Source organism: Lissotriton vulgaris, chromosome 6 (genome assembly GCF_964263255.1).
Source record: "Lissotriton vulgaris chromosome 6, aLisVul1.2, whole genome shotgun sequence".
NCBI classification, from domain to species: domain Eukaryota; kingdom Metazoa; phylum Chordata; class Amphibia; order Caudata; family Salamandridae; genus Lissotriton; species Lissotriton vulgaris.
In genome coordinates, this window is record NC_141694.1 from 81,491,327 (window position 1) to 81,519,270 (window position 27,944).

Here is a 27,944-nt window from a genome sequence, read left to right on the forward strand (position 1 = left end):
TTGTCTTGTGGTCTTCTCCCTGAGATTTGGCGCGCTTTGGGCCTCACCGCGTTTGCCGTTTCCACTGCGTTGACCTGCTCCGTTTTGATGGGTCGGTGGAGAGCCGCCTCCATGTGGGATGCTCTGACTTGCGATAGCCCTTTGACCGGCCCAGGGTGAGGATATCCGCGAGGGGCTTGCCGTCCTCCTGAAGGATGTTCACTCTGAGTTTGGACGAGTAGCACTCTTGGATTATCTGACCTCGGATTTCTTCCTGTTCATCTCTAAATCCGCAGGTACTGGCCAGTTCCTTCAACCCCCGTGGAATGCGTCTGACTCCTCCGCTTCCTGTTTGGCCTGGCAAAAAATACATCTTTCATAGTCTCTGTTCGCCATTGGCTCAAAGTGTGCGTTTAGGGCGTTAAGCAGCGTCATATATGTTCTAGGGTGTGGCCTCTACCAAGGTTTTGTAGATACAGTGGATGTCTTTGCCTCCCAGATGGAGGAGTAGGGCCCTGCGCCTTTTCCCGGGCTATGCCTGCCCCATCGAAGTAAATCTGGAAACGGTCAGTCCAGTCCCTCCACGCGGGGCGAGGGAAGAGGGGGGCCATCGACTATAAAGGGCTCAATGGCCAGGATTGATGACATCCTATCGCAGTCGCAGTCACTCTTCTCAGCACGTGCTCAGCCTACCTCCTGGGCTTAGTAGCAGTCGCCTAGCCGAGGGTGACGAAAGCGCAGCCGGATCCTCCCTCTGTAACCGTGGTGTGAAGGCCTCACTGCGACATCCTCCTTCCCTGAAAAGTGGGGTGCCCACGAGGCTGGGCTCTGACTGGGTGTATAGGGAAAATTCCTCACCTCTCCATGCACTCTCTGGGGCTGGGGGGGTCTTCAACAAACAGGAGCAGGCCAGCCAGTAGCAACACAGCAGGCCTTTGCAGAAGAAGCAGCTCCCCTGTGGGTAGATGGCCCAGATCAAAGGCTCTAAACCACTGCTGGGGACAAAGCACACAAAATTATGCACTCAGGCTCTTTACCACCTCGTCGCCAGTGTGATATGCGGCGAGCGCGAGCATTAAATTAGCGCTGCGGCTGCAATTAAACCCGGGACACAGCTTTAGTTTACAACTGCGTGGTCCCGACTGCCGGAGCCGAGCCACGCCCCTATATTTTATAGCCGGCGTGTGACAACATGCTCTGGTGCTAGATGGAGTCCTCCGAGCGCGGGTAGACTGCACCGCTACCCAGCCGGAGGACACTACAGGGGTTTGCATAAGGCGATTCTTGCCGTTTAACATGTACACTTAAACGAGCTGCCATGTACTGAGGTGTTCATGTGACTGAAATTTTGATGTAAACACACAGCTCATAGGTTGGGCGTGCTCTGCAAGCCATGAAACTGCTGTCAGGGTTGACATAGTTGCTTCCTGCTTTCTCCTTTTTAATGACACATAAGTTGACGGGTAATGTCAAGTTTACCTTTTCCGTACACCTTGACACTAATCCTTATGTTCTATTTCGGGGATTTGCAATCAAGAGAGTTTTCTCCTCTTTATTCCTTAATACATGATAAAGCTCTGCAGTAAAGGTGGCTTTTTTAGGCTTGAGAGTGCATTGTACCTCTCCATTTCGGGTAAGACGACCCACATTTTCAAGCTGGGCATGAGTTTGCTTGTTGGTACTGGGCACTAGGTGCACTTAACCAATACATATGGTACAATCATTGTCTCCTATTGTTTTGGTGTGATATCACCTGAACGCTTTAAATTTTCGTACTGTTTTGCTTTTTATAAAACGTTGGTGGACGCTTTGAAGCGATGGGCCATCCCGTTTCCATCTGTCTTACCTTTGTGAAATAAGAGGTATTGTTTTCTTTCTTAGAACAGTGACTTTCTTCTTTGGGTCCCAATGAATGCCTTGGAACCTTTTTTGGTCAATGGTAGGTACAACCATGTTGACCACATAAAGGGGGCATATTTTTTCCAAACCCCCAGTTTTGCTTGTTTTTAATCCTATCTCGAGGGCACCAAAAAAAGTCTACTGAGCCCATCTGGAGATTATTTTACTCTTTTTCTCCTCTATACTCTGCCCCTTAATCTAAACCAACATCTGTCATCATATTGAAAAACACCTCTGCTTCTCCCTATAGCAGAGTTTTAGCCCACACTAGGTAACTTGCGGTTCTGGTGTAACGAGGCAACCCAATAATGAAGCAGGGCACCTTTGGGTGAGTGAGGGTTCACCACACACCAACTCTCTGGTTCTTTTTGTCTTTCTTTTCTTTTTGCTAGAACCCGGACATACTTTATGTGTGTTTCATAATGTCCTCCAAAAACGTCAGCTTCAAACCCTGCTTCACCTGTCATTGACTTATGTCGGTGATGGACCCATGTCTTGTATGCCTGTGGTGCCTCGAACATGACTACGACTCAAAGTCGGGCTCATGAATCCAAAGACCTTGCAGGAGTGATCCCTCAAGCTCATGGCTGCTTGGTGTGCGGCACCATGATGTCACAGTGCCGGTCGAGAGGAAGGTACCTGGAGCAGTAGCGGAGTCTGAGATCTCCGTCTCACCCCAAGTCTTCTGTACACGCGAGTAAGTCCTGTAATAAGAAAAATAAGTAGTTGAAGAGGTCTTTGGTTTCTCCTCATCTGTCGGCCTCATCATTCAAGGCCTAACTGCGCGGTAGACCCTACACCTGGGTCGGCTCCGAGTCTCCCCAATTTTCCAGGAGCCAGACCCTCCCCCGCCCAAGTAAAAGAGTTTTATGAGGCCATGCACATCATATTTGGGCGGCACAACCCACCAGTGCTCCTTCAGGCTCCACAGGGTTGGAAGGGGCCCCACTTGATTTTGTGCCAGTGGCTCCATCCCGGCTTCTGTCAGGCCCCAATGATCTGTTCCTGGACGGGCATCGGTCAAACCACCTCGATCTTCCCCGATGCCGGTACAGGCGCCGACACTTCTGGCAACGCATCCCCATTATGATCCCCAACTCCGATAAGCAGTCAGAATGGCGTCGTATGACACTATGTGTGGCGTCAATAGGAGCCTTGCCTCCTAGATCGGAGTCTGAGCAATATTCCGTCGTGTTATGACTCGAGGAGGAATGCGAGGGGTAGCTGGACCCTGAGGAACATCAGTCAGACACAAAAAACCCTAACATAGACTGGTGTGAGGAACTGGGTAAAGCCAGCGAACTGGATACTTCTCCAGATACTGGCATGTTTTCTCCCACTACTGTGGCTACAAAGGTGGGAGCTTCTTATGTAATGGTGATGTGAAGGTCCTCAACCTTCAGCTGCCCCCAGTGGCAACTAGACTAACGTCTTGTCAGAGGTTCTGCAACCAGGAGTCCTCTCCTCAGAACAGCTACTCCCGTTCAATCACACACTCACTGACATCCTTTTGGGGACTTTGTACGAACCCCAAACAGGGGCTCCTGTGAATAGGACGATAACCTGCCACTAACCAATGCCCCAGTGGGCCCACACTTCCTCACCCAACACCCAACCCAGAGAGCTTCGTGGTCCAAGCCTCAACATCTCAAAGTGTGTTCCCTTCTGCTTCCTTAGATAGGGAATCCAAGAGGCTGGACTCTTTGGGGAAGATGTTTTCTTGCACCAGCTTGGCATTGTGGTCCGTGGACACTGCATGCCTATTGGGCCGTTATTCCTGTGCTTTGTGGGACACTGTTGCGTAGGTGCTGCCCACGGTCTTGGAGGGGACCCGGGCCATACTCTCTCGAGCTGCTGCCAATAAGAGAGACTATGAGTCTCGCCCTGAGGTGCCTTACCTGGCTAAGGACATCCAGCCATGCCAATACCCTCCTAGCCACTGCACATGCTCCCCAGCCTCAGTGTGACCGAGGGCGCAGTACCCACAGACCCTATAGTCAGACAGCCAGCAGGCTGGTCAGTCCAACCCCCCCTTGCAGCTGCAGCCTCTAAACCTTCCTAATCTGCATTCTTACCAACATCAACAGCTGGCGGCAGGCTTCACCATTACCTGCCTCGCTGGCAGTCCATAACATTGGACAGGTGTGTTTTGCAAATTGTCCAAAGGGGCGACTCTTTCGCCCTTTGTGACAAACCCTTCCTCCATGCCACCATCTCAAAACCGGCTGATGGAGGATCACCTGGACCTTCTGCTCGAGAAAGGTATGGCTCTCTTTGCCAAGGGTGCCATAGTGAGGGGGCGGACGCCAGATGTGCGTTGTGGTTTTAATTCCCACTACTTCCTGATGCCCAAAAATGACAGAAGGCTTCATCCTATCCTAGACACACAGCCCCTCAATTACTTCCTAAAGAAGGAGAAGTTCAAAATGTTCATGTTAGCTCAAAGTCCTGTCTGCGCTGGACCCAGGGGCCTGGATGGTATTGTTGGACTTGCAGGACACATATTTCCACATTCCTGCCCTGCCTGCCCACTGGCGTTACCTACAGTTCACGGTAGGCCACAAGTATTTTTAGTTCACCTTGATCTCTTTTGGCCTTATCAGTGCCCCAAGGGTGTTCACCAAGGTGATGGCGGTGGCCACAGCTCTTCTGCTCAGATCAGGGATGCCCTGCTTCCCCTATCTCGACGAATGGCTGTTGAAAGTGGGCTCTCCCCAGAATGTTGTTTCCCACCTCCAGAAAATGGCAAACCTTTTGAATTTGCTGGGGTTCACTAGCAACATACCAAAGTCACACCTGACTCCCTCTCGGATGCTCCCTTTCATCGGAGCGGTTATGGACCCAGTACATTCTGGGACTTATCCTCCAGAGCGGTGAGTTCAGGATATTCAGGCTATGATACAGATGTTTCAGCCACTTCTTGATTTGTACGCGAGTCAGACCTTGAGGTTGTTGAGACATATGGCCTATTGCATTCTGTTGGTGACTCATGCTAGATGGCACATGTGGGCTCTGCAGTTAATGTTAATGTTAATGTTAATTGGGAATTTATTGAGCGCTCGTACGCCCGGAGGCTTCATGGCGCTATAGAAAATGAACCAAGCAGGCAGATAATAGAAAAAGAAGTGCTATCAGTAGTGAGCTTGAGTGAAGAGCCAGGTTTTCAGAGAATGTCTGAAACTGAGGATGTTATCGTTGAGTTTAATGTTGAGGGGGAGAGAGTTCCAAAAACCTGCAGCGAGGTGGTCGAAACAGCTGCCTCCAAGGCGTTTCCTTTTAAATGGGGGGTGGGAGCTGAAGTTCCAATGGGTGCAGTGAAAGCTTTGCAGTAGTGGCAGAAGAATTGTGATTGTGTAAGAGGTCGACCCCTATCCTTTCCCCAAGCAGATCTCACCGTGGTGACAGATGCAGCCCTCCTGGGATGGGGTGGCTATCTGGTAGAGGTGGAGATCAGAGGACTCTGGTCCCTGGCAGAATCTGGACTCCACATCAACCTGCTGGAGCTCTGTGCGATCCGGATAGCAATGAAAACCTTTCTACCCTCCATCAACAAAAGGCTAGTGCAGGTGTTCACGGACAACACCACCACCATGTGGTACTGCCACAAATAGGGCAGAGTGGGGTTATGAACCCTTTGTCAAGAGGCCCTGTGTCTCTAGACATGGCTGGAACATCAGGGCATTTCCGTTGTGGTTCAACACCTGGCAGGCTCTCTGAACGCTAGTGCAAACAAACTCAGCCGTCGATGCCTAGCCGAGCAGGATTAGCGTCTCCATCTGTAGGTGGCGCAAGGTCTCTTTCAACAGTGGAGAGAGCTTTGGTTAGATCTGTTTGCCTCCCAGAGAATATGCAATGTCAGCAGTTTTAAGTGCCGGAGCTTCCATGTCGGCTCTCGCTTGGAGGTGCATTTCAGCTCGAGTGGAGAACAGGCCTCCTTTAAGCCTTTCCACCCATACCACTCTTGCCCAGAGTCCTCAAGAATATCAGGAACCACTAGGCCCAAGTAATTCTTGTGGCTCCATTTTGGGCACAGAGAGACTGGTATCCTGAGCTACTGAGTATGGCCATCGTTCCTCCGATCAGGCTGCCCATTCAGGAGGATCCTCTGTCACAGCAGCAGGGAAGGGGTCTCCATCCAAACCTGTCCTGTGTCCGCTACCTTGCGTTAGAGAAGAGCCACAGCAGTTGACAGCTTTTGACCTTCCTCCTGAAGCGTGAACAGTAATCTTAGCAGCCAGGCGTCCCTCCACCAAGACAGTATACGCCTGCTGTTGGAAAAAAATGGTGGCATAGTGTGCAGAAAAATCCACTTGAACCCTTTTTTTTGTCCCCTCATTCTGTGGTTCTATTTTTCATTCTTTCGCTTGCCCAGCAGAGCTCTTCTCTTGGCACTATTAATGGAGATCTTTCTCCTCCTTTTGCTTTTTTGACCAAGTCTCCCTTTTCAAATCCCATAGTGTATATAGGTTCCTAAAAGGTCTTGTTCATGTTTTTCCACCTTTGCCTCAGTGGGACCATAATCTGGTCTTAAACTTTTTGATGAGTGCTCCTTTCGAGCCTCTAAATAACTGTCCCCTCAGGCTTCTTACAATCAAAACAGCTTTCCTTGTGGCTATTACATCAGCCCAAAGAGTGAGTGAGCTGCAGGCCTCGTCTTCCAAGCCACCTTACCTCTCAATCTATCCCGACAAACTGGCGCTTCGCTAAAGAGCCTCCTTTCTTCCGAAAGTGATCACTCCATTTCACGTAGACCAATCCTGCCTCCTTTTTAAGCTCCTCCATATCTCTCTAAAGAAGAGAAACTTCACCGTCTGGGCCCAAAAAGCATGTTGTCATTCTACCTTGACACACACAATAGTTCTGGGTGTACGACCAACTCTTTGTGGGGTATATTGGTGCAAAGAAATGTCGGGCTGTGTAGAGGCAGGCCACATCCAAAAGGCCAAGAAGCAACCTTCGGAAGGCTTGCAAGCTCATTCAACCAGAGCTAAAGCTGCGACCACTGCATTAGCCCATGTAGTTCTGGTCCTGGATATCTGTCAGGCAGCAATGGGGGCTTCCCTGCACACGTTCACCAAACACTACTGCCTGGACAGTCAGGTCCGTAGGGATCGGCATTTTCGGTCTTGCAGGACTTCCTTATATGAAAATGGTCTGCAGACCCACCGCCAGGGATGGTATTTATTTGGTATCTATTGTAAGGTAAGGAATCTGAGGTTACTTACTTTCGGTACATCTAGCTACAGATTCCTTTCTGATCCACCCATCCTCCCCACTCTGAAAACATATTCATAGGGACACGTTTTCCCTTTTAGGGCCCTAGTTTTCAACACCAGTGGTCAGTGTTCTTCATGGCTCCACGCTTCTGGCATGGAAAGCTGTGAAAGAAACTGATGTCGGCGTGCCTGGGTGGCGCCTATGTAGGTGCTGTAGAAAACAGTGCATGTGGAGCCAAAAAACACCACATACTGGCATGCAGGGGTGCTGCTCATGAAAAATATTCTGGATCCTGTCTGACGCCTAGGAAATTCTATGGTTAGAAATCTGTGGCTAGATATAGTCTCTAGCAGATAAGGCGTTACTAAAGGTAAGTAACATGTTCATTAGTTTCACATTGTCTGCATTCACCTATAAACTAGTGTGCTCACCTAGTATACTTATCTTTTAATGTAGTTTTTAGGCTGAAATACTGAATGTGACATAACTGTTATGGGATATAAAGCATGCAATACAGAGAGTGTATACATCCATACTTAATCCTAATGTCTCCAAGGCATTGCTTTCCTCTTCTTTGGGTTCAGCCAGGTCAACATCAGATTCCTTCAGTAGAGACCAGGAGAATCTGGCGTTTCGTACTTCTATGGCCAAGTCTGGATTTGAGGAGGTAGCTGTGAAAGCATTCCACAAAAGATAAGTTAAAAAAATTTGTCTGTATGAACGATAATTTTTAAATTACAATGTATCTCTGTTACCAAACGAATGTGGCAGATCAAGCCCTAGGTGTATTATACGTAGTTCTTCATCCTAATGAACAGAATGGCTAATATTATCAGCTAACTTAAATATCAGAGCAAAGTAACTGGAAAATAGTAGATTACAGCTAAATGTCTGAATGACAGAGCAACTTCTTTGGTACCCTCTGGCTATATTACAACTTGTCTGCCTTGTCAACATTATTATATTCTGAAGGAAAGTCATGTCCACAAAAGAATTATCTGCGCTAGCCCTTTAGGTGTAAAGCATTTTATTGACATTTACAAAATTAAAAAAACAGTTGCCGCAAGGAATCAGTGCTATGACACAACCATGTAGGAGCACATTCGGCGCGTAAAGTCTCATCGAACTAAATGCCCATCCGGGCCTAATTCTTGGTGCATATGCAGTGACAATAACATTAAAATAAACAACCCCCCTTCTCAACTCCCCCCCCCCACTCCCACCCCTTCAGTCCCCTCTCATCCCCTTCCCATCCAGTGCTAAGTTCGCCCTCCCGCCTCACCCCTCCTACGCCGCCTTCCCCTCTCAGCCAGTTCTAATCTAAGACTCATCAATCAGCTGAATCAGCAGGTGATGTTAATCTCAAAAGTCGGAGGTATCGTGGACATGTGAGTTCTTTAAATTCCGTAACCAGTAGTGAGTGAAACGGTTGCCACAAGTCGTTAAATTGCTCGAACGTGGTGAGACCATGCATGATATGGCATCCCATATCTTCATCGGGACTCGCATGATGAAAGACGCATACAGATTGGGAGGACGGTGCACCCTGCGCAAAAAGGGCACCTCTTGTAGAGGCCGGCCCGCTACTGCCTGATCTTGGAACAGCCAGTGTTTATCTGACTCCCATCTGCTCCACTCCACAAGATATCGCAGTTGTGCCGTCTGGAAATACTTGCGTAAATCCGGTATACCCAGACCCCCTGCTTCAGGGGCTAGCGTGGATAAAGCCCTCTTCAGCCTAGGTTTGCGGCCCTGCCAGGTGAAACGTGCAAGGTCCGCTTGAGTCTGTTGGATCCACCCTTTGGGGGGTTGGAGCAGCAGAGCCCGGAACAAATACAGAACCTGTGGTAGGATCATCATCTTAACCGTGGCTATCCTGCCGAGCCAAGATAGCGTGCCTCTGTTCCAGCGTCCCAGTTCCTCCTTAATTTTCTTCCCCAAAGCTGCATAATTGGCGGTTACCATAGCGGGCAGGGTAGGTGCCAATAAGATGCCCAAATAAGGCACCAGGTCCCGTGAGCAGTGCATGGGGAAGAGGTTCTGGAGTTCGGTTTGCGTAGCAGCGACAATGACACATCGAGGGCCGCCGACTTCCCCATGTTCATTTTGAATCCCGCGACCGTCGAGAAAGCCTCTAGCTCTGCGATACATGCTGGGAGTGCCCTCCCTGGTTCGGCTAGTGTCAGTATAGTGTCATCCGCGTAGAGGCTAATTGTGTGGGTATACCTCCCCATCCTCACTCCTTTCGCGTTCGGGTTCTGGCATATCCGTTGGGCAAGGGGCTCCATATATAGTGCGAAAAGCAGCGGGGATAGTGGGCACCCCTGCCTGGTGCTCCTCTCTATCGCAAACCTCTGGGAGCTGCAGCCATTCACCCGTACCACCGCAGATGGAAACCGGAAGCAATTGAAGACTACGGTGCGGAATTTCTCCCCTATTCCCACCTTCGCCAGGACCCGCTCTAAATAAGGCCAATGTACCCGGTCGAACGCTTTCCCCGCATCTACGGCTAACAGCATTCACTCTTCGGGAATCCGGGAGGCCTTCTCTAGGATGTGAACCACTATTTTGGTATTGTCTACCGTCTGCCTCCCGGGTACAAATCCTGCCTGGTCCGGGTCCACCAGTCCCGGCAGGTGAAGTGCCAGCCGAGCCGCAAGGATCCCAGTGTACAGCTTGAGATCAATGTTCAGGAGAGAGATCGGTCTGTATGAGCTGCAGTGAGTCCGGTCCTTCCCTGGTTTGGGGATGACCGACACGGTTGCCTGGAGTAGATCAGGTGGGATAGCTCCAGGAGCGGAGAATGAGTTGAAGAGCCGGGTGAGGATAGGTGCCAACGTGGAGCAGAACGTTTTACGGAAGAGTGACGTATAGCCGTCGGGGCCTGGAGCCTTTCCATGTTTAAGTTTAGAGATGGCAGTAATCACTTCCTCAACCTCAATGTCCCTTTCCAGGTACTCCGCTTGTTCCTGAGTGAGGGAAGGGAGGGCGCCCGAGTCCAGATAATCTGCCTCCGTATGTGCCAACGGGGGTTCACCGGTGTATAGTTCTGCATAGTATTGATGGAAACCCTCCGCTATCTGGCTGTCCTCCGTGACTGTCACTCCGTCGGAGATCGAGAGCTCCTTCACCAACTGCCGTTGATGCACTACTCGGAGTTTGTTCGCCAGAAGCTGACCGCATCTGTCTTCCCCCGTGTAATACACGTGTTTCAAACGTAACGCTGCATACTCCGCCCTATCCATATCCAAGGCCGACAGGAGTTTCCTCGCTGCCTTGAGCAGCCTCCAGATTCTAGGGGCTCCCGTACGCTGATGTACCTGTTCCAGCTCACGTACTTTGTGCGTGAGTTCGTCTCATTTGTGTTGCTGCTCCCTGTTTTCTGCTGACGATATTGCTATAAATTCCCCTCTGAGCACCGCCTTCAATGCTGCCCACTGCGTCGCTAAGGAAGTGTCGGTATTATTATTGTGGGTCTGATAATCGCAGACCGAATCTGTGATGTGCTTCACTACTGTTTTTTATGCAATAGAGTATCCCTGAGGCGCCAAACTCTGGGCGAGGGGGACACCGGCGGTAAGCGAAATGTGCCTGTGACAGGCGCGTGGTCCGATAAGGAGAGAACCCCCGATTCGGAGGCTATGGCTAGGTCACAGACTGGCCCTGTGACCAAGAGATGGTCCAATCTTGCATAGGTCTTATGTGCATGCGAGTAATAAGAGTAGTCTCTGTCGGTGGGATGGAGACGGCGCCAGAGGTCGTGGAGATCCAGGTCCTCCAATTGGGATTTGCCCACCTGTGAAATCTCTCCCGCCTGCGGGTACCTCAGTGTTGATCTGTCGAAAGACGAGTCGAAGACCATGTTCAGGTCTCCTCCTATGATAATGTGCCTGTCTGAGGTGGCTGTAATATCTACTAAGGCCGAGTTGAAAAATCGCTCTTGATGTTCGTTGGGGCTGTATATCTACCCAATGGTAAACACCAGACCTCCTGACTTAACTCTATACACTAGGAGTCTCCCTTTTTGTTCTGCAAATTTATGTAAAACCTCCCCTTTAAATGTTCGGGACACTAGGATTGCTACCACGGCTGTCTTGGTAATGTTGGAGGAGAAAAACTGTGTTGGGAATTTGTGAGATTGCATCCTATGGCAATCACGGGCCAGTAAGTGGGTCTCTTGCAAGACACAGATATCTGCCTGTGTGTTTTCTAGCAGGGACAGACCCGCCCTCCTCTTGACTGGGTTATTCAACCCCTTCACATTAAGGGTGACGACCTTAAGGGCTGCCATCGGTGTAGGGAAAAATGTAGCGCAAGCACTGAGTCATAGCCCCGGTGAGGCGGCACTGAGAAATGTAGTGTGCAGGAGCTCTGTCAGACCAGAGTAGATGCATCAAAAGCACTGGACGATCCCCACTCTTCTTCCCCCAACTCCCCCCGAACTGCCCCTGAACTTCCCTTTCCTGTCCTCCCTCCCCTCTCCCCCACCCTTCCCTCAACAACCCCTTCACACACACAACCAGTTTCTTCCAACCACCTCCCTTCTTCCCTTCTCGCACCCCCCTGAAAATCAAACAACCTTTAGTCCCAGTCATGTCCCAAGTGGACAAGTCTGTGGTGAATTACCTGAGTGGACGTCCGGCCACATATTCCTCCCCACGGCCCCCCACCTCCCGGAGCCCCAAACCTGCAATATCAGTAAGGCTGTGATGTTCTCCCCCCGGAGTGTTTCTATGCCGTCAACGCGACATCACCATTGGAAGCCGTGTCTCTGGCCACTTCGGAAACGGCGTTTGCCATGCTGGATCTAATGGTGGGTGAGTCTGGTCTCAGGGGTGTAGCAGGGGCCCGTCTCCTCGACACTCTCTGCCAGCCGTCTCTAGGGCCTCGTCTCTGGCTTGGCGTAGCTGTATCTTCCTCTTCCGCGGTGATCCTCAGAACCTCGCATGTCTCCTGCAGCGATCGTAGTTGGTGCATCGTGCCATTCCACTTAAAAATAAGGCCGAAGGGGTGGCCCCAGGCATAGGGTGTTTGGTGCTCTCTCAAAAAATTGGTCGCTATCTTAAATGCTTTACGTTTCTGAAGGGTGATGGCGGATAAGTCCTGATAAAGAGCAACAGAATGACAGCGAAAGGTGAAGGATTGTTGTTTTTGCGCCTCTGCCAAAATGCGCTCCTTCAACGGGAAGTCTGGGAGAAAGGCCAAAATGTCCGGTGGCGGTGCCGACGCACGTCTCGGCGGTCCCACTCTGTGCGCCCTGTCAATCCGGATGGGAAACTCCGCTGTTTCTCCCAAGATCTCCCTGAATAGGTCTCGTAAGTAACCGGCCACATCCGTGCCCTCTTCTCTAGATGGAATTCCCCGGACCCGAATGTTATTTCGTCGAGACCTGTTTTCAAGGTCCTCGTTGTGAGTTTGGAGATCCAAGTGTTGGTCTCGTAGGCGCAACACCTCCTGTTGCAGCTGTACGATTTCATCGTCCAGCCGGTGGTTTGTGCTCTCCACAGTGGCCACCCGCTTACCCAGGCTGTCTACTTCTCTGCGCACTTCTCGCACCTCTCCCGCTACTTCCTGCTTAAATGTTTAAAAATCGTCTGAGGGTGCTGAAGAGGGATTCCAGGAAGGACCTAGTGACCGGCGGCTCCCCTCTGCACGAGTTCTGCGATCCTCCGGCGGAGCTCGGTGACGGTTGTCCCATGCCTCCTCTTTGCTGGGTCCTGTTGAGCATCTCCGGGAGAGTGCGATCCCCTTTCTTGCTACCTCTGTTGTTTGCCATCGTGGTATGGGTGCGGGCCAGATCCCTTGCTTCACCTGTTCCACTACTTCAGGCTCTCCAGACGTCTTCTGGGATCCACTGAGAAATCCCCGCCAGGTATCACTGGTCTGCTCCGGAGACTCTCCGTCGGGGCCCTCCACTGCGAGGCCGCAGCCGCGACCTCAAGTTCTGCTGCTCTGCTCGTCTCCGCTGCTGGGGCCCGCTGGTTTCCCGGTGCGGCCGACACCGCCTTGTTGTAAGACTCTTGAATAGGCGAGCTCGCTCCGTTCCGAGGAGGCCTTGCTGGTGGGCCGCAGCTGCGATCCCTGGTGCTGCTGTTCCGCCCGTTGTCTCTGCTGGGCCTTGTTAGGCACCGACTGCGGTCCGACACTCCCGGGCATACAGGCAGATGGAGGCTTCTCGGGGAGTTTCCCTCTGTGGCAACTCCGGCACCGCCGTGCTCCGGTGCCCCCGGCGCAGTAGTCGCCGGCCGATTAGTGTGGGCCAGTCCGCACTTCCTGAGCCTTCCAGGTCACACGGGACCCCATCTGTATCTTCTTTCGTCTTCCAGCCTGGGGGGAGCTCCGGAGGGAGGTCAGCACCTAGAACCAGGGGCGGAACTCCGGGCTTCGCCTCCGTCGGCGTCGGGTCACCCCAGCGAGTGTCTGGTCCACTAGGCCGCAGCTGCGGCCTCAATTAACGCCCTGCAGCGACCCTTCCAATGCGGGTCCAATCGCCGGGCTGCAAGCCGCCCTCAGGGCAGTCCGGGCGCTGCGGAGTCCTTCTCTCTCTTCCGTTCTACACCGGGCCGAGGGTTAGCGCGGTGTGCAGCTGGCCGTGTCACCTTCTTCTGTTGCCACGTAATTTGTGGTTTTGAAGTACATGTGAAGACTAGAGCCCTTGGACTCATAAATGCACGCTATACAATGACCTCTCACTCCAATTAGTGAATGTCGTTTTCCCGCACAGAAGTAAACCAAAGCAGCAAGTATACCATACTGTGTAGGCGACAGTTCAACACTCTTAATCTGTATCCACATTGAGAATAGTCATACTTTCTACTACATCTGTGGTGAGGTACCCTAATGGGAGACCAAGTGCTTGTATCACTTATGTGTATGTCCTGTCAGTACATTAGAGATGTGTGCTACTGTTCTCTATCAGACGTTTCACTCTGTCCCCTCTCATAGCTGTAGTGCCTAGAACATACAGATAGAGTCGGGACCGTGACTGTGACCAGGAAGACTTGGAATCTGAGGAATGAAGATTAGTGACAAGTACTCGGGCCATTAATGCTTATCATTTACAAATGTTTGCCCTGATACTAACAACCAATATATGCAAACTCATGCACCCATATATCTGGACTTCTATAAGACCAGGCTCTGCATAGCCAACAGTTGCTAAAGCTGGAAAATACCCTAACATTTTAGGAATTACAAAACTTTGTTTGCCACAACATCATTTGAAGCTTCGCAAGATTTTGACAAAGTTACATGGTGATTGGTTGAAGCTCAGAGGCCATACAGTAGTGAGGGGTTTGACACATGTATTCTCCTGTAACTGTGCTTTTGTTTGTCTAAATGGACCATCTATTTCTTACACAAATATGAGCTGCACCACTTTCATTTCTTTTGTCATATATTCGTTTACATATTTGAGATGTTCAGTGAGTACCTCGGAAATTGGAAGTGAATAGCAGACGCCACACTTATGGGTCACTCAGACAGCTCTCAGCACCAGCCATCAAGTATTAGTTGCAACCCCCCCCCCCCCCTCCCCTCCATGATTCACTGAATAACAGAACTTTCACATCTTCTATATATTCTTCTTAGAGGTACTGAAAATTCATCATGGAACTACCCGTGTTTTCATGTTGCATGATTGTGATTAGAAAATGTTTATAGGAACATCTTACACCTCTTGTAACAGAGAAAACTCCTAATAAAAGAACTAAATCATGGTCTCTACTAATGGACCTTGTCCTGTCTGAATCTGGTGTCATGCCAGAAGCACTTGTGGTGACTGCCCCAGCCTGTCACCGGTGCTGTGGCACAGCATGGGCGGGCACATGCTCTCCAGCAGGAGTGGCTGCTGTGCACTTCAGTATGTGTTGCAAAAGCCACTCATCAATCAGTGGATTCAGAAAACAGGAAGGGTAGAGTCAGGAGACATGGTGGCTGTTTTGATGCCAACTTCTCATAAATTTTCATCATAGACAGGGCTTTCATGACCACAGATAATTCCTGCCTCTTTATATTGCTGGATCTCTCTGGTGCCTTCAACATAGTCGACCGTCCCACCCTCATCTACATCCTAGAGTCTCAAAAGGGGTTCACTGGCAATCTCCTTCAATCCTAACTTTACAACAAACATCAGTGTGTTCACATGGGCACCCCATATACCACAAGACCTGCATAGTATCCCCCGGGTCCATATTGTCCCTCGTCATCTCCATCATCCACATAAAGCCTCTTGGAGCTCCACTCACAGAAAATAGCATCTGAGTTCACCAATATGCTAATAATATACAACTATACTTGAACGTCTCCTGTGCTTCAGACATCCAATGCCTCAATCACAGCCTACACATCACTCAGACCTGGATGTACAACACCTACCTTAAGCTCAACCCAACCAAGACAGAATTCCTGTTATGTGCCGAAACAACAAGAAAGAATCATACAATTTCAATTTCAACTTTATTTGATCATTCTTAGGTATGGTCATAAAAGTACAGAAATAACAGTAAATTTAAAAGGGAAAAACAATTCTCATAAATAAAATATGGTAACCATTTCATCTAAATTCTTATAGAAAGAAGTTAAAAAATCTTACAAAGTTTAAGTTTATAAGTACTAAAATCTGCCATATCAAATAGAAGTTAAAATGCAGAATATATATAGTTAAATAAATTTACCTAAAACGTTTTTATAATCCCAAGTTCTTCCACCTTTTTCTAGAAGCCCATAGAAATGAGGCTAGGGAGAAGCACACTAGATGGTCTGGTAATGATTTTAAAAAGAATAGTGCAACCCTACATTGGACAAAATTATGGCTCTTTAAAATATGTACAATGTACTTTTTCCTTTCTTTAAAATACAAGTTATAGGGGGCATTAGAAAGGGCGTTCTTGGCTTTGCTACAGGTGGTGTAGAACCATCCCTTTTGGGTAGGACTCTTTCCATTGCTTTTACGGGTAAGGGCTGCCTTTTTGTATGCATCAAGAGATTAGTAAATGAGTGGACCCGTGTCGAGGGTGCTGTGGATAGGTCCAGACACCTTTTAATACAAGTTTGGGTGGTTTTTATTATTTCAGGGATAAATTCAAAACTATCAATTTGAGCCCATTTCTATTGATAACCGTTTTTTAGGCCAATACAGGGCGATCAACTACCATATGCGTGTCCTTCTCATTGGAATTCAAAATTATTATACCAGTTAAAATAGCGGGATCGCTGAAACTGTTCAATTATGCATCTGTACTACTAAAGCTGCCTTCAACCATAGAAGAGACTAGTATAAAATCGATTGTTGACTCAAAGACCTCTTGGGAAAAGGTTTTCATAGAGGAGCCCACTAAATTACCCCCAATAATCATGATAGACAAATTTCTACTAGACAAGGTCCTGTTAAGGCAATTACCGTAAATGCTATGAGCAAAAAGGGAGGCAGGATTACCCATCAAATCAACCAAATCGCATAGTTTGTTTTGATTATGTTTGCATGGATGGATGTTGAAGTCTCCCATCCAGATTATGGTAAACACCTCATCTTGGTTTTTGTATTTAGACATCTCCTCGATTTGGGTATTAACCTCATTTAAAACAATGTACTTTTTGGGCCAAAGTTATTATTGTAAAAGTTTATCAGAATCCAAGATCCCATTTCAGAAATTCAAAAACAAGGAGATGGAAGAAAGGGCTCCTGTCATCAAATTTCCTTATTTTTAATGATGTTGTATCAGGTACTAAAGTTAGTAGGCACACTTTCAATCTCCCGGCGGTTGATGGCAAAGCCATAGTTTGGAAAGAGCGGTACCCAAAACATGTTCCGTAGCCCAGGTTTTCTGGAAGCAGATGATATCATTAGCCTGCCAAAGCGTTTGACAGTCTGCGTTATCCAACGTTTTGTAGATTCCTGCCACATTCCAAGAACTTATTTTAAATAGGTTATTGTTCTTTCCCTCAGGGTCATTCTGTCTGGGAGAAAGCGAGGATGTAAAAGATAAGTGATGCTCAAAGAGAGGCGCTTTGGATATTGATGGGGATAGTCAATCACAACAATCTAGGTCCGAGAGTGGGGCATACCTATTTGTTGTACAAACTCCTGGCCCTGCTACAGCCTTATCCCTCTCGGTTATATGTCTGACTATGCCACCCAGTGGGTTCTTACTGAAATCTTGAAGGCAGGGTGGGGAGCGATTGTAGAAATAAACCAGTGGGAGCCCCTTGGTCTGTGTGTCTTTTGGGGGCTGACTGTGTAGTTGGTTCAATACATATTTTAATTCATAATGTTAATCACCACACAGTCCCCCTCCAGCGCTTTCCTCGATGGCTACCCTTCGTGCCATGATAATTTGTTTGTTTTTTAAAAGGGCCCCCTCTGGGCTTAATTTGGCGAGAGAGCCAGTTTAGTGGTTTGTCCAGTATTAGGCTTGTAGATTCGTACTGACCCTCCCTCAGGATTGGAACATTCCACAAAACTAGTACAAGGGGAGAAGATGCAGGAGGGAGCTGAAGCGTCTGATGACCAGTGCCCGAGGGACCCTCATTAATAACCCCACTAAATTTGGCCTGGCCCAATGGATTGTGATCCCTTATGCTCCTTCTTAAGTTTGCTGCCTGAGGGTTGAACGTTGAACTGTTCATGGTGTTACTAGACAATGGTTGTGGGAGCCCAGGAGACCCAGGATTAACATTTCGGGTTGTGTCGGGGGTTGGTGAGGACATAGAGCCAGGAATAAGTGGATTTCTTCTTGTAGTAGTTTGGTGGTTCTCTATTAAACCCATCTCAGGGTGTATAGGTTTTGCAATCCCCGGATAGCCCCCACTTCCTCAATGGTTTTGAGCCTCTCCTCAATGTGAGCTAATCCTGGGGGTTGAGTTTGCGTAGGTATGGTGTTCCTGTTTAAAGTTTGGTTTGATTCAGCAACTTTAGTCCCTCCAGTCCCTCTAGATTTCACTGCCCAAGCTGGTTTCTGGGTTTATTGTTTTTGTAATCCCCCAGTTTTCCTTTTTTTTTTTACCAGCAGTTCATTGTCATTCACAGTTTTATTTTTTGCAGCCTGTCCCCTGGTGGTGATATTAGGGCCCTTGGTTGCCTCCACCAAGGGGGCAGGGAAGCAATGGGTGATGTTTGGGTGATGGTAGGAGTTTCCCCGTCCCTAGCATACTACCTAGGGAGCAACGCTTTTGAGAGATAAGGGATCCCAATGAAAGTCGTTGTTCTGCCAACTGGATCTCATGATTAAGGACGGACTCCGCCCTGGTTGAGAAAGCATCCAGTGTCCCTGTTGTTCCTTTCCCGATTTTATCAGTCATACCCTTCTTTTTAGTCATATTAGTGATCCCAACAAATGGCAGAGTTTAAATCAAGAGCGCCCAAAAACAGATAAAGGAACGGTACCTTGTGTAGAAGGAGTATCAGCACTCAGGAAGTCTCGGGTACTGGGACTTAGAGGAGTGGCCCAGCCTCTTCTGGGCTCCGACGGACGTGGCGGGCTGGTTTTAAGAGCCTCTGGGCGCTTTCCCTATCGTGGTGTCGGTGGCACCGCCAGGCGCGATGGTTTTATGGGGGCTAGAGTCCACTGTAGTACTGGTGGCAGCACTGGGCAGTTAAGTCAATTTTGCAAATTTGCACATGGTGGGGCAGGACAGCAGAGGCTGTGGGCACAGAAAAAGGAGCAAAAACAGGCAAAACGAGTGGATGCCTGTAGGTGAGTGAGGATCTACAGGCGGACGCAAGCTGCACCCGGTGCTACCAGGGCCGCCTCCGCTTCCAACTGGGGCACACTCTCCGCAGCCTCCGTCTGACGGGCCGCACTCACTCACACACACACAGGGTGTACATGCACCTTCCTTTCCAAGGCATCAGGGCTGCCCAAGCTTAGGCGGATGCGGGTTCAGAAACTGCTTGGTGGATGGGCAGCTCCCTGTTCTCTACACAAATGTGAAAGAACCGTACAAACCTGGCTCATAGACATGCGCCGTGATGGCTTCGAACACCAACCTTAACTGAAATCACACCGGACACCAACCTCATCCTCAAGGAACACACTGCCAAAAACCAAAGACAATCTAGCTCAAGCTCTTTTTCTAAACAAAGTGAACACATTTCTTCCAGAAAACAAGTTTAAGTCCTCATACTCTTGTGTCTGGATGGATCCCCATGGTCCTTCGGACTCAACACTCTTTCTAGGAATCCTACACACCACAGCACATCTAATACATGGCCAGACATTTTTTTTCACATCATGATGGAACTCAACTGGTTCATCTAGGCAGCCTGCACCCTCTTCAAAATCAGCTGCATCATTTAGAAATCCATCTTGACCATCACCCCTGTTAATCTTGCAGACAAGTACACCCTCTCTGGTGGATCTCGGCATACCCGCAGCTAGGACATGATCGGACTGGAGACTAAAACGTGTCAAAAAGGAAAAAACAAGGCAGAAGTATTTTATATACCTGCACCCAGGAACTAAAACAACACAAACTTACTCATTAAGACCTCCACAATGCTGCTCCAATTTTAGAAAAGAGTTTAAGATGCACCTCTTTAAATAACACTAGATCAATGCAATCACAGTACACTTCTAGTCCCAGACCTAAGCAAACTCTCCATCCATTTGTTGAGGAGAATTTGCCTTTCACCATGAAAAGCACTCTGCAGCAGTTTGGCTAGGTTTGCGTTAGAGAAATAACAAATACATACATACCTGCTTACCCTACTTACAACTACCTCCGTTACCTGAAATATGTGTCAACTCCAGCTTCTACATCATGTTTTTTCTTTACTTGTGTGTGCTAAGGATAGGCATACACCATGATTTCTATATACCTACATGATGCACACAGGGAATGTTAACTACATTTTCTCCAGCATGAGCCTTCATATTTCTAGTTGGCATGTTACTGGTAGAAAACTTAAGGATTGCATCACATGTCAAAGGTGAAAATACTCTTCTTATGCTGTAAAATATAAAAAGAGACCATATTTGTAGGCTTGGTAGAGCCTTCCATTGAGACACTTAATCCAACAGAGTACTGCCTCAGTGGCACTCAAGTACCATTGTAATTCTAATTAAACAAATTGGAAACCAAGCTTACCTGGTATGTTCCTATCAGATATTTCCACCGCAGGGAGGATGCTCGAGTGTGGCCTGTCTTACCTCTCTCCCTGACTGGTAGATGAGCAATCTTTAAAATGGTGCCGTGCTTCTTATACCAGCTACAAGACTTCCTGTAAGACATGCCAAGACAGTGGTTTCGGAAACTAAATAGTATCCACCTTAGCTTCCTGTGGGACGGTGACATCCTCCATATTGCTCTTACAAATGTTTTAAATCTACTTACTTTGGGGGTATTGCAGCGGCCGACATAGAATCATACTACCAAGCCTCACATTTACTGATAATTAATGACCAGTGGTACGACTTCCAAGGCAACTCAGCCTTTGTATCTGACATGTGTGCTATGGCTGACACCCCCGTGGTCTAGTTTTTTGTATTGTGGTGGCGGCCTTGGTGGCCTTTCTCTGGTGACCAGGGTGGTTTTCAACCTGTGGAGATGCACCCGCCAACAGATGGGCTGGTGGGGGCGGCTACCGGAGTTGATACCACTCTGGCAGGGCCGTATGCTGGTGCAGGTGGCCGGACTGGAGTGATGTCAGAGTTTCGACCTGATAGGGATTTCTACCCAGGGTAATGTTATGAGTGGGCCCACTGTTAAGTCCTTTCATACTTTGCAAACTGAGTATAAGCTGTATTGCAGTCAGTTCCATCGCTACTTACAGTTCTGCCATGCATTGACAACATATATAATGGCCCTGAAGGACCTCCCTGAATTTCATCCTCTAGAGGGTAAGCTTATTTCAGAAGACTTGGGAGACCATAAGGTCGCTAAGATATACCAGACTCTCATATTGCTGTGTGTTTCTTTCATGACCCATTGTCGTTTTTTTTCTATTTGCCTAATTGTGCACACTGTAGGCTGATTTTAATTTGCACACGTTACTATATAACATGCTTCTTTTTGTGCCACGTTGTATTTTCACACAAAACTGCACGGTTTTGTATTTTCCTGGGCTTTAGTCTGAAAACACTAGACAAGGTCAAACAACAATGCCCCTTGGTATCCTCTCTGGTCAGACACAAGCACCTACACATAACAAGAAAATGCAGCCTCTGTTTGTGAACACACATGTCTTGTCATATAACTGAGGACAGGTGTTCTGAAAAAACACACACTGAGCGAAGGTCCTGAGGCAAGAGTGCTGAGTCAGCTGCAAAGTAGAACATCCACCTATGTATGATAAGGTATGGGGTCCAACACTAACCCCAGAGATCTTCTATATATAATCATTTAGCTTCAGTAGAAAGAGTGGGGGCTTAGCCTAATATGTCTTATAGCATGACAGGGCTTTTTATGATATGTGGTCTGATAACCATGCTCCTGATATTTTTGGTATGTATTTGTTTTCTAATTGTGGCGCAAATACTACATCTTAGAGCTCGTTAATTTAATCAAATACTATAAACTTCCTTCCGGTCTCTGGTTTATCCTATTGTGGACAGGTACAAGTGAGAAAGCGAAAACGTGTGTCCTGTCACCGCGATCCCTGAGAGGGTCAAGAGGGTTGTGTTATGGGGTGCCAATTCACTTGTTGCTCTAGAAAGTTTAGGAGGGCAAGTGAGGCACTATAGCTAGTCAGACTCAGGCTCATAGATACTAAGGATGGTACGGTGACTCAGCCCCTACATGCTGATGTTTTATGGCCCCAAGCATAGTTTTGTTCTTGGCAGAACCCCTGCAACAATATCTAACCAACCAGACATTACTTCCCTCTGAAGGGTGTGGGAGACTGATCTAGGAGAACTTGACTATAAGGATCGGACTGAAGCTAGGGGAGTACCTAGAGCGGCTGCTATAGCGGGCGGGCTCAGGCTGATCCAGCTTACGCACCTCCACAGGACATACCTTGCGTGTCATCGCCTGTGGAAGATAGGGGTTATTGCCTCTCCCGTTTGCCTCTGTTGTGGCAACGCAGAGGGGACATTCTTACATACTGTGTGGGGCTGCCCTGCTTTGTATCCATTCTAGTGTGGGGTGACTTCCTGCCTGGGTGTACCCCATACGTTCCCTCCCACATATTAATGGTATGCTGGGTGGTTATCGAAACAAACTAATGCTGCTCTTCCTGGGACTGCCAAACGTGACTTAGCAAGCCACAAATCCCCTTTCTTTGGTGCAGTAAAGAAAGGGAACGGATCATTACATGGGCTTAGAGATAGCGGTGTATAGGGCACAAGGTTGCCCACAGAAGTATGCTTAGGTGTAGCAGGCATGGATGGAGTACAGGAGTATTGTATTGGAGCCTGACTGTCTTATGAAGTAAGCTTAGGATGCAAAAATTTGAACCATCAGGGGTTGAGGCACATCCCGGATGGGTTAAGGGGATTAGTGCTGATTTCATTGATGTTACATTTACTAACCGCAGGTGGGTGGTTAGGAGGGGTGGGTTCTACACACAGAGATATATTTGCATTTGTGTTAATTGTGTTTTGCTTGCAGGGGCAGTGTTCCTGTCTCAAAACTAATAAAATCTTATTTTTAAAGAAAGATATTGCCACCCCAGTGATTATTCCCTCCTTCATGCCCCGTGCTTCAGAGGTTCTTGAAAAGTGAAGATGTATCACAGAACAAGTTCAGAAGCCATGCTCTTGAATGGTCCTTATGATCTCAGATTAATTATTAGAGTTAGAATGTTTAGAAAATAAATGTTATTTTCCAGGCCTAAACACCACACAGGACACAAAAGCACCTGAACACATCCAGGGCAACGCATGGAGTTAGAAACATCTTCAACAAACCATTGAAGTACCATTACCTCTGAAATGACTATGTTCACCTACATAAATACAAAGATATGTAGGTAATCGTGAAATACCGATTCCTTAATACCGAATTTTACCAATTCGGTATTAAGGAATCGGTATATCCGATGTACGTAAACAATGGGTAAAGTCTACCGATTCGGTAAAAATCGGTAAAAAGTACTGAATTGGTAAAAATATACCGATTCGGAAGCAATCGTTAAAAAAAAAATTCCGAAACACCAATACCGATTCGGAATTACCGAATCCATTACCAAATCGGTAAATACCGATTCGGTAATTCAAAAATTCGGTTTTTGATGAATCAGCCAATCCTGTGCCTCCCAATTACCTCCCAAACAGGAAGTGGACACACCCAAGCCACACCCAGGCAGCTGCACTGAACCTGGAGCTGACTGTTAGGAAGGCAGGTGAGCTGAGGATCCAGGAGCAACAGAGCCACACATCCACAAATCCCAAGAAAAAAACCTTGGAAATGGCAAGCCAGGAGAGAGAGAAGGAGGGATCAGAAAGGAAAAGGAAGAAAACAAGTTACTTACCTATAACTTTGGTTCCCCAGTATTGGTACTTTCATAGATTCCCATGCTTTGTATCATTCCCCGTCGTCAGAATGGGAGCCTCAGTAATAGAAAAATACCATAGCAGTAGGTACAAAAGAGAAAGACAGGCCTAGTCCTCATCTCAGTTTGTAGCCTATCCGCCTCTTTTTGTAAAAGAGACCAAAATTGTTGCAACAACCAATCAGAATAGCCTCACCCCATATAACCCTCCTGAGAGAGCCTCAGAGCCTCAGATTTTCATAGCCGTTGTGTTACAGTAACCACTTTTGCTGAAGGCTGAGCTTTCCCAGGGGAGGAGGGTGGGCGCATGGGAATCTATGAAAGTACCAATACTAGGGAACCAAAGTTACAGGTAAGTAACTTGTTTTCTTGCCCCAGTATTGGATTTTCATAGATTCCATGCTTTGTATCAGATTAGCTAGCAGTAAGCAACAAAACGCACATTTTGTTATATGCATATCACATAACCCAGGATAAGTATTATCATAGATTGACAAAATACCTTGTAATAATAGATAGGTAATATCATCAAATACAAAATGTGCAACAAAGGAAGGAGGGATAGAAGGGAAAGCTCACCGCTCAATGGAATAAATTCCTCAGGACTGCCTGTCCGACTGCTGCGCCACTCTTCGTGGAAGAATCCAAACAGTAGTGCTTCGTGAATGAATGGGCACTGCACCATGTCGCTGCCCTACAAATGTCCTTTATAGGGACACCGGAGAACAAAGCTGTAGCCGATGAGACTGATCTCGTAGAATGAGCCTTGATCTGTCCTCTCAGTGGCTTCCCTGCCGCCTGATGATAGAAATGAATTGTGCTGGCAATCCAACGTGATATCCCCTGTTTTGACAGGGGCAATCCTTTTCTTGGAGCGCAAAAAGCAACAAAAAGTTGCGATGTCTTTCTGAATGCCTTTGTACGTTGAAGATAGAACTTTAAGCATCTTTGTACATCCAAAGTGTCGAGAGATCTCTCCGCCAGAGATGAAGGTAGAGGAAAGTAAGACTTTAGTACTATAGGTTCGTTTAGGTGAAAATCCGAAGGGACCTTTGGGATACATTTTGGATTTGTCTGTAAAATTAAAGACTCCTTTTTGAACTGTAAGAAAGGTTCCACAATCGTGAGAGCTTGAAGTTCTCCAACCCTTCTAACTGTTGTTATCGCCAGAAGAAAAGCAACTTTCCATGACACAAACTTCATGTCAGCTTTATGGATTGGTTCAAAAGGAGCTCTCATTAGAAGGGCAACGACCAGGTTGAGTTGCCAAATCGGAGGAGGAGGTCTCACCGGAGGGAAAGCTCTGAAGAGACCCTTCAGGAATTGTTTTATCACCCTCGCTGACCAAAGAGAAGGACCAGAGGTTGTTCGCCTAAACCTAGAGATCGCTGCCAGATGCACCTTAATGGAGGAGTGTTAAAGTCCTGATTTTGCCAAAGACAATATGTACGGTATGATCTTATGAGGAGCCGCCCTTGAAAGAAGCTTGGATTTTGTACCGCCCTGCTTGTTCACATAATGCATGGCCGTCGTGTTGTCTGTACGCACTAGGACCGTAGAACCCCGAATCTTTGGAAGAAAAGCCTGTAGAGCCAGACAAATTGCCCGCAGTTCCAGTAAGTTGATGTGGAAGTTGCGAAGCTCTGGTGATCGCTCACTTGAAGGTCTTATATTGTCGCTCCCCAGCCTTCCAGAGAGGCATCTGTGGTCAGAACTAACGGAGAGGGAGGGACTGTTAAAGAGAGTCCTTCCTCAATATTGCTTGCTATAGTCCACCACCTGACTGCTTTCTTCATGTTAGGAGTTATCCTTATCGTGTCCTCGAAGGACCCTTCTGCTTGCCGCTATCGCATGTCCAGTTGTTCTTGCAGGGGACGCATGTGAAGCCTGCAGTGCGGAATCAATGCAATGCAAGATGACATCGACCCTAGAAGGGACTTGTACTGATGGACTGAAAGAATTTGTTTCCTCTGAAATCGTTTGGCAGCTAGAATCAGTCTGTTTTTCTTATGCATAGTACTCATCAGAATCTGACTCCTGATATTTTACTCGGAGATCGGATGGGCTATAAGCATCCCCATAAGGACCGTCTTCCTCATCATCAGACTCCTTCTCTAGAAGCAAAGTTGGAGGTAAGGGTGTTACACGGCGAGGAGATGTCATCTCTGGAGTGATTTGCTGTCTCTTGATAGAGATGTGGACCCTTTGTATCGTCGTCGACGAACTCGTCGTCGATGGAAACGTCGAAGAAATCGTCGTCGACTGGACCGTCGACTGGACCGTTTACGGAAAGATGGACCTCGTCGACGTAGGATCAATCGTCGATGGTGCTCGTCGTCATGGCTGTCGTCGATGATGTCGTCGTCATCGACGTCGTCCTCGCCGCTGTCGTTGACGCTATCTTCGTCGTCATTATCGTCGACGTCAAAGATGTAAACACCATCGTCGACGAGTAGGGAACAGGTACCTTAAACGTCGACGAAGATATCAATGCAGCCGCCGTCGACGAAGCTACCGTCGAAAGGCCAGTCGACGGAGCTGTACCTGAACTCCAGTCCTTTTTGGAAGTTGCAGTCGACGTACCAGATGCTTTTGTCATCAACGAACGTGGTTTCTTGTCCGATCTTCCTTCCTGAGGGACAGCAGAAGGTTTTTTGAATCCCTTCTCCTTATCAGATGGAGGAGAAGCAACAGAAAAACTTTTCTGTACCTTCTTAGATGACTGGGTCTCCTCAGTCTGTCCCAGCCTCTCCTTTACACCTCGGTGAGGAGATTGTTTGGGACTGGGCCTTTCATACCTATTAGAGGTCTTTTGTAAGGCTTTCACAGGGGGCTCAGTAGATGTTGAAGGGGAGGACCTACCCTTTTCTTGGATCTTCTGGAGGACGCAGCTGAGGAAGAATCCTCACTGTCAGATGACAAAACCTCCTTGCGTGACTTCATTTTCTGCAACCAAGTCAACAAGCGGCCTTCCTTGTCTCTCAAGGTCTTCGTAGAGAATGTTCTGCTGATATTACAATCTGTGGCCTTGTGATCAGGGTACAAGCAGTAGATACAGTCTTTATGCTTGTCTTCCACAAACAGCCTCTTCTTTGAACAGGTAGCACAAGCTCTAAATAACGCCTTCTTCTCCTTGTCAGACATAATAAAGTTGAAGAAATGGAAAAAATTCCAAACTGAAGAGAAATCTGAGCAGAGCTCAGTGGAGACTCCTTTAGCACAACATGCGGTAGAAAATCTGAGGCTCTGAGGCTCTCTCAGGAGGGTTCTATGGGGTGAGGCTATTCTGATTGGTTGTTGCAACAATTTTGGTCTCTTTAACAAAAAGAGGCAGATGGGCTACAAAATGAGATGAGGCCTAGGCCTGTCTTTCAGTTTTGTACCTACTGCTATGGTATTTTTCTATTACCGAGGCTCCCATTCCGACGACGGGGAATGATACAAAGCATGGGAATCTATGAAAGTCCAATACTGGGGCAAGCTGAAGTTCAGCGAGAAGGAGCTGGAGGTACTAATACAAGATGTGAGCCAGGACCATGACTAGCTTTTTGGAAAGCAGTCCCTCCATTTTCCTGAGTCTCAGAAGAGACAGATCTGGACAGGGATCCAGAGTAAACTTAATGCAATTGGGTCACCCAGCGTACCATAGAGGACATCAAAAAAAGGTGGTACGACCTCAGGAAGACGGTGAAGGCAAGGATGGCTGAGAGGCAGAGGCAGGCCGGCAAAACTGGTGGAGGGAAGAACACAGCACCTGCACTAACATCACTGGAACTGATGGTAGAGTCCACCCTCCAGCCGGAGAGTGTGAGTGGCGTGGGAAACGCAGACAGCTCTGCCAGAGCTGCCAGGAAACAAGGTAAGGTGTATGCCCAGCATGCTGTGCTACCCCCTCCCCAACCCCAATCCCCATAGAGGCATAGGGGCTCCCACTCCACTACATTTCTTACTCATTACCTGCTATGCATTGTGGGAGATGTACAGGACAGTCAGCCTAGCAAACCCAATAGCATGTGAAAGAAATTAGCAAGCTGAAGACAGTCAGTGTGATCTGTAGGCATGATGTTTAATGCAATGCAAATGCAGCCAGAGAAGTGAGAATATGTACATTATGTCATTACAGGCGAGCCATCTCGCAGTGCTGCAGAGGGGAGCAGACCAAAGACAGGCAGGCCAGAGGGGAGGCAACAGGAGGAAGAGAGTTTGCTTGCAGGGCACACAACCTCCGCACCACCACCACCAACAATTTCTCCTTTACCAACTACACCACAGCACCAGAGAATGCCACCATCTCCTCAAACTCAATCCCCAGTACCACAATCAGGCAGGAGGCATGCCGTGGCCACCCTCCAGCAGATGGAGGAGTCGGAGGAGGAGGGTACAGGGGGCCAACAGTCTCCAGTCCATGAGGAAGGCA

General features: G+C 48.0%; 1 protein-coding gene across 2 annotated transcripts in view; it reads right to left on the bottom strand.

Annotated features, from left to right (window-relative positions):
• Window positions 1-27,944, bottom strand: part of LOC147706829 (ATP-binding cassette sub-family C member 10-like) — a 1,327,484-nt gene that overhangs the window by 814,475 nt on the left and 485,065 nt on the right. For both annotated transcript variants that reach the window (XM_086925963.1, XM_086925964.1), the window contains one exon: window positions 7,632-7,766. In XM_086925963.1, coding sequence (XP_086782089.1) covers window positions 7,632-7,766 — 135 coding nt within the window. The remainder of the gene's footprint in view (window positions 1-7,631; window positions 7,767-27,944) is intronic.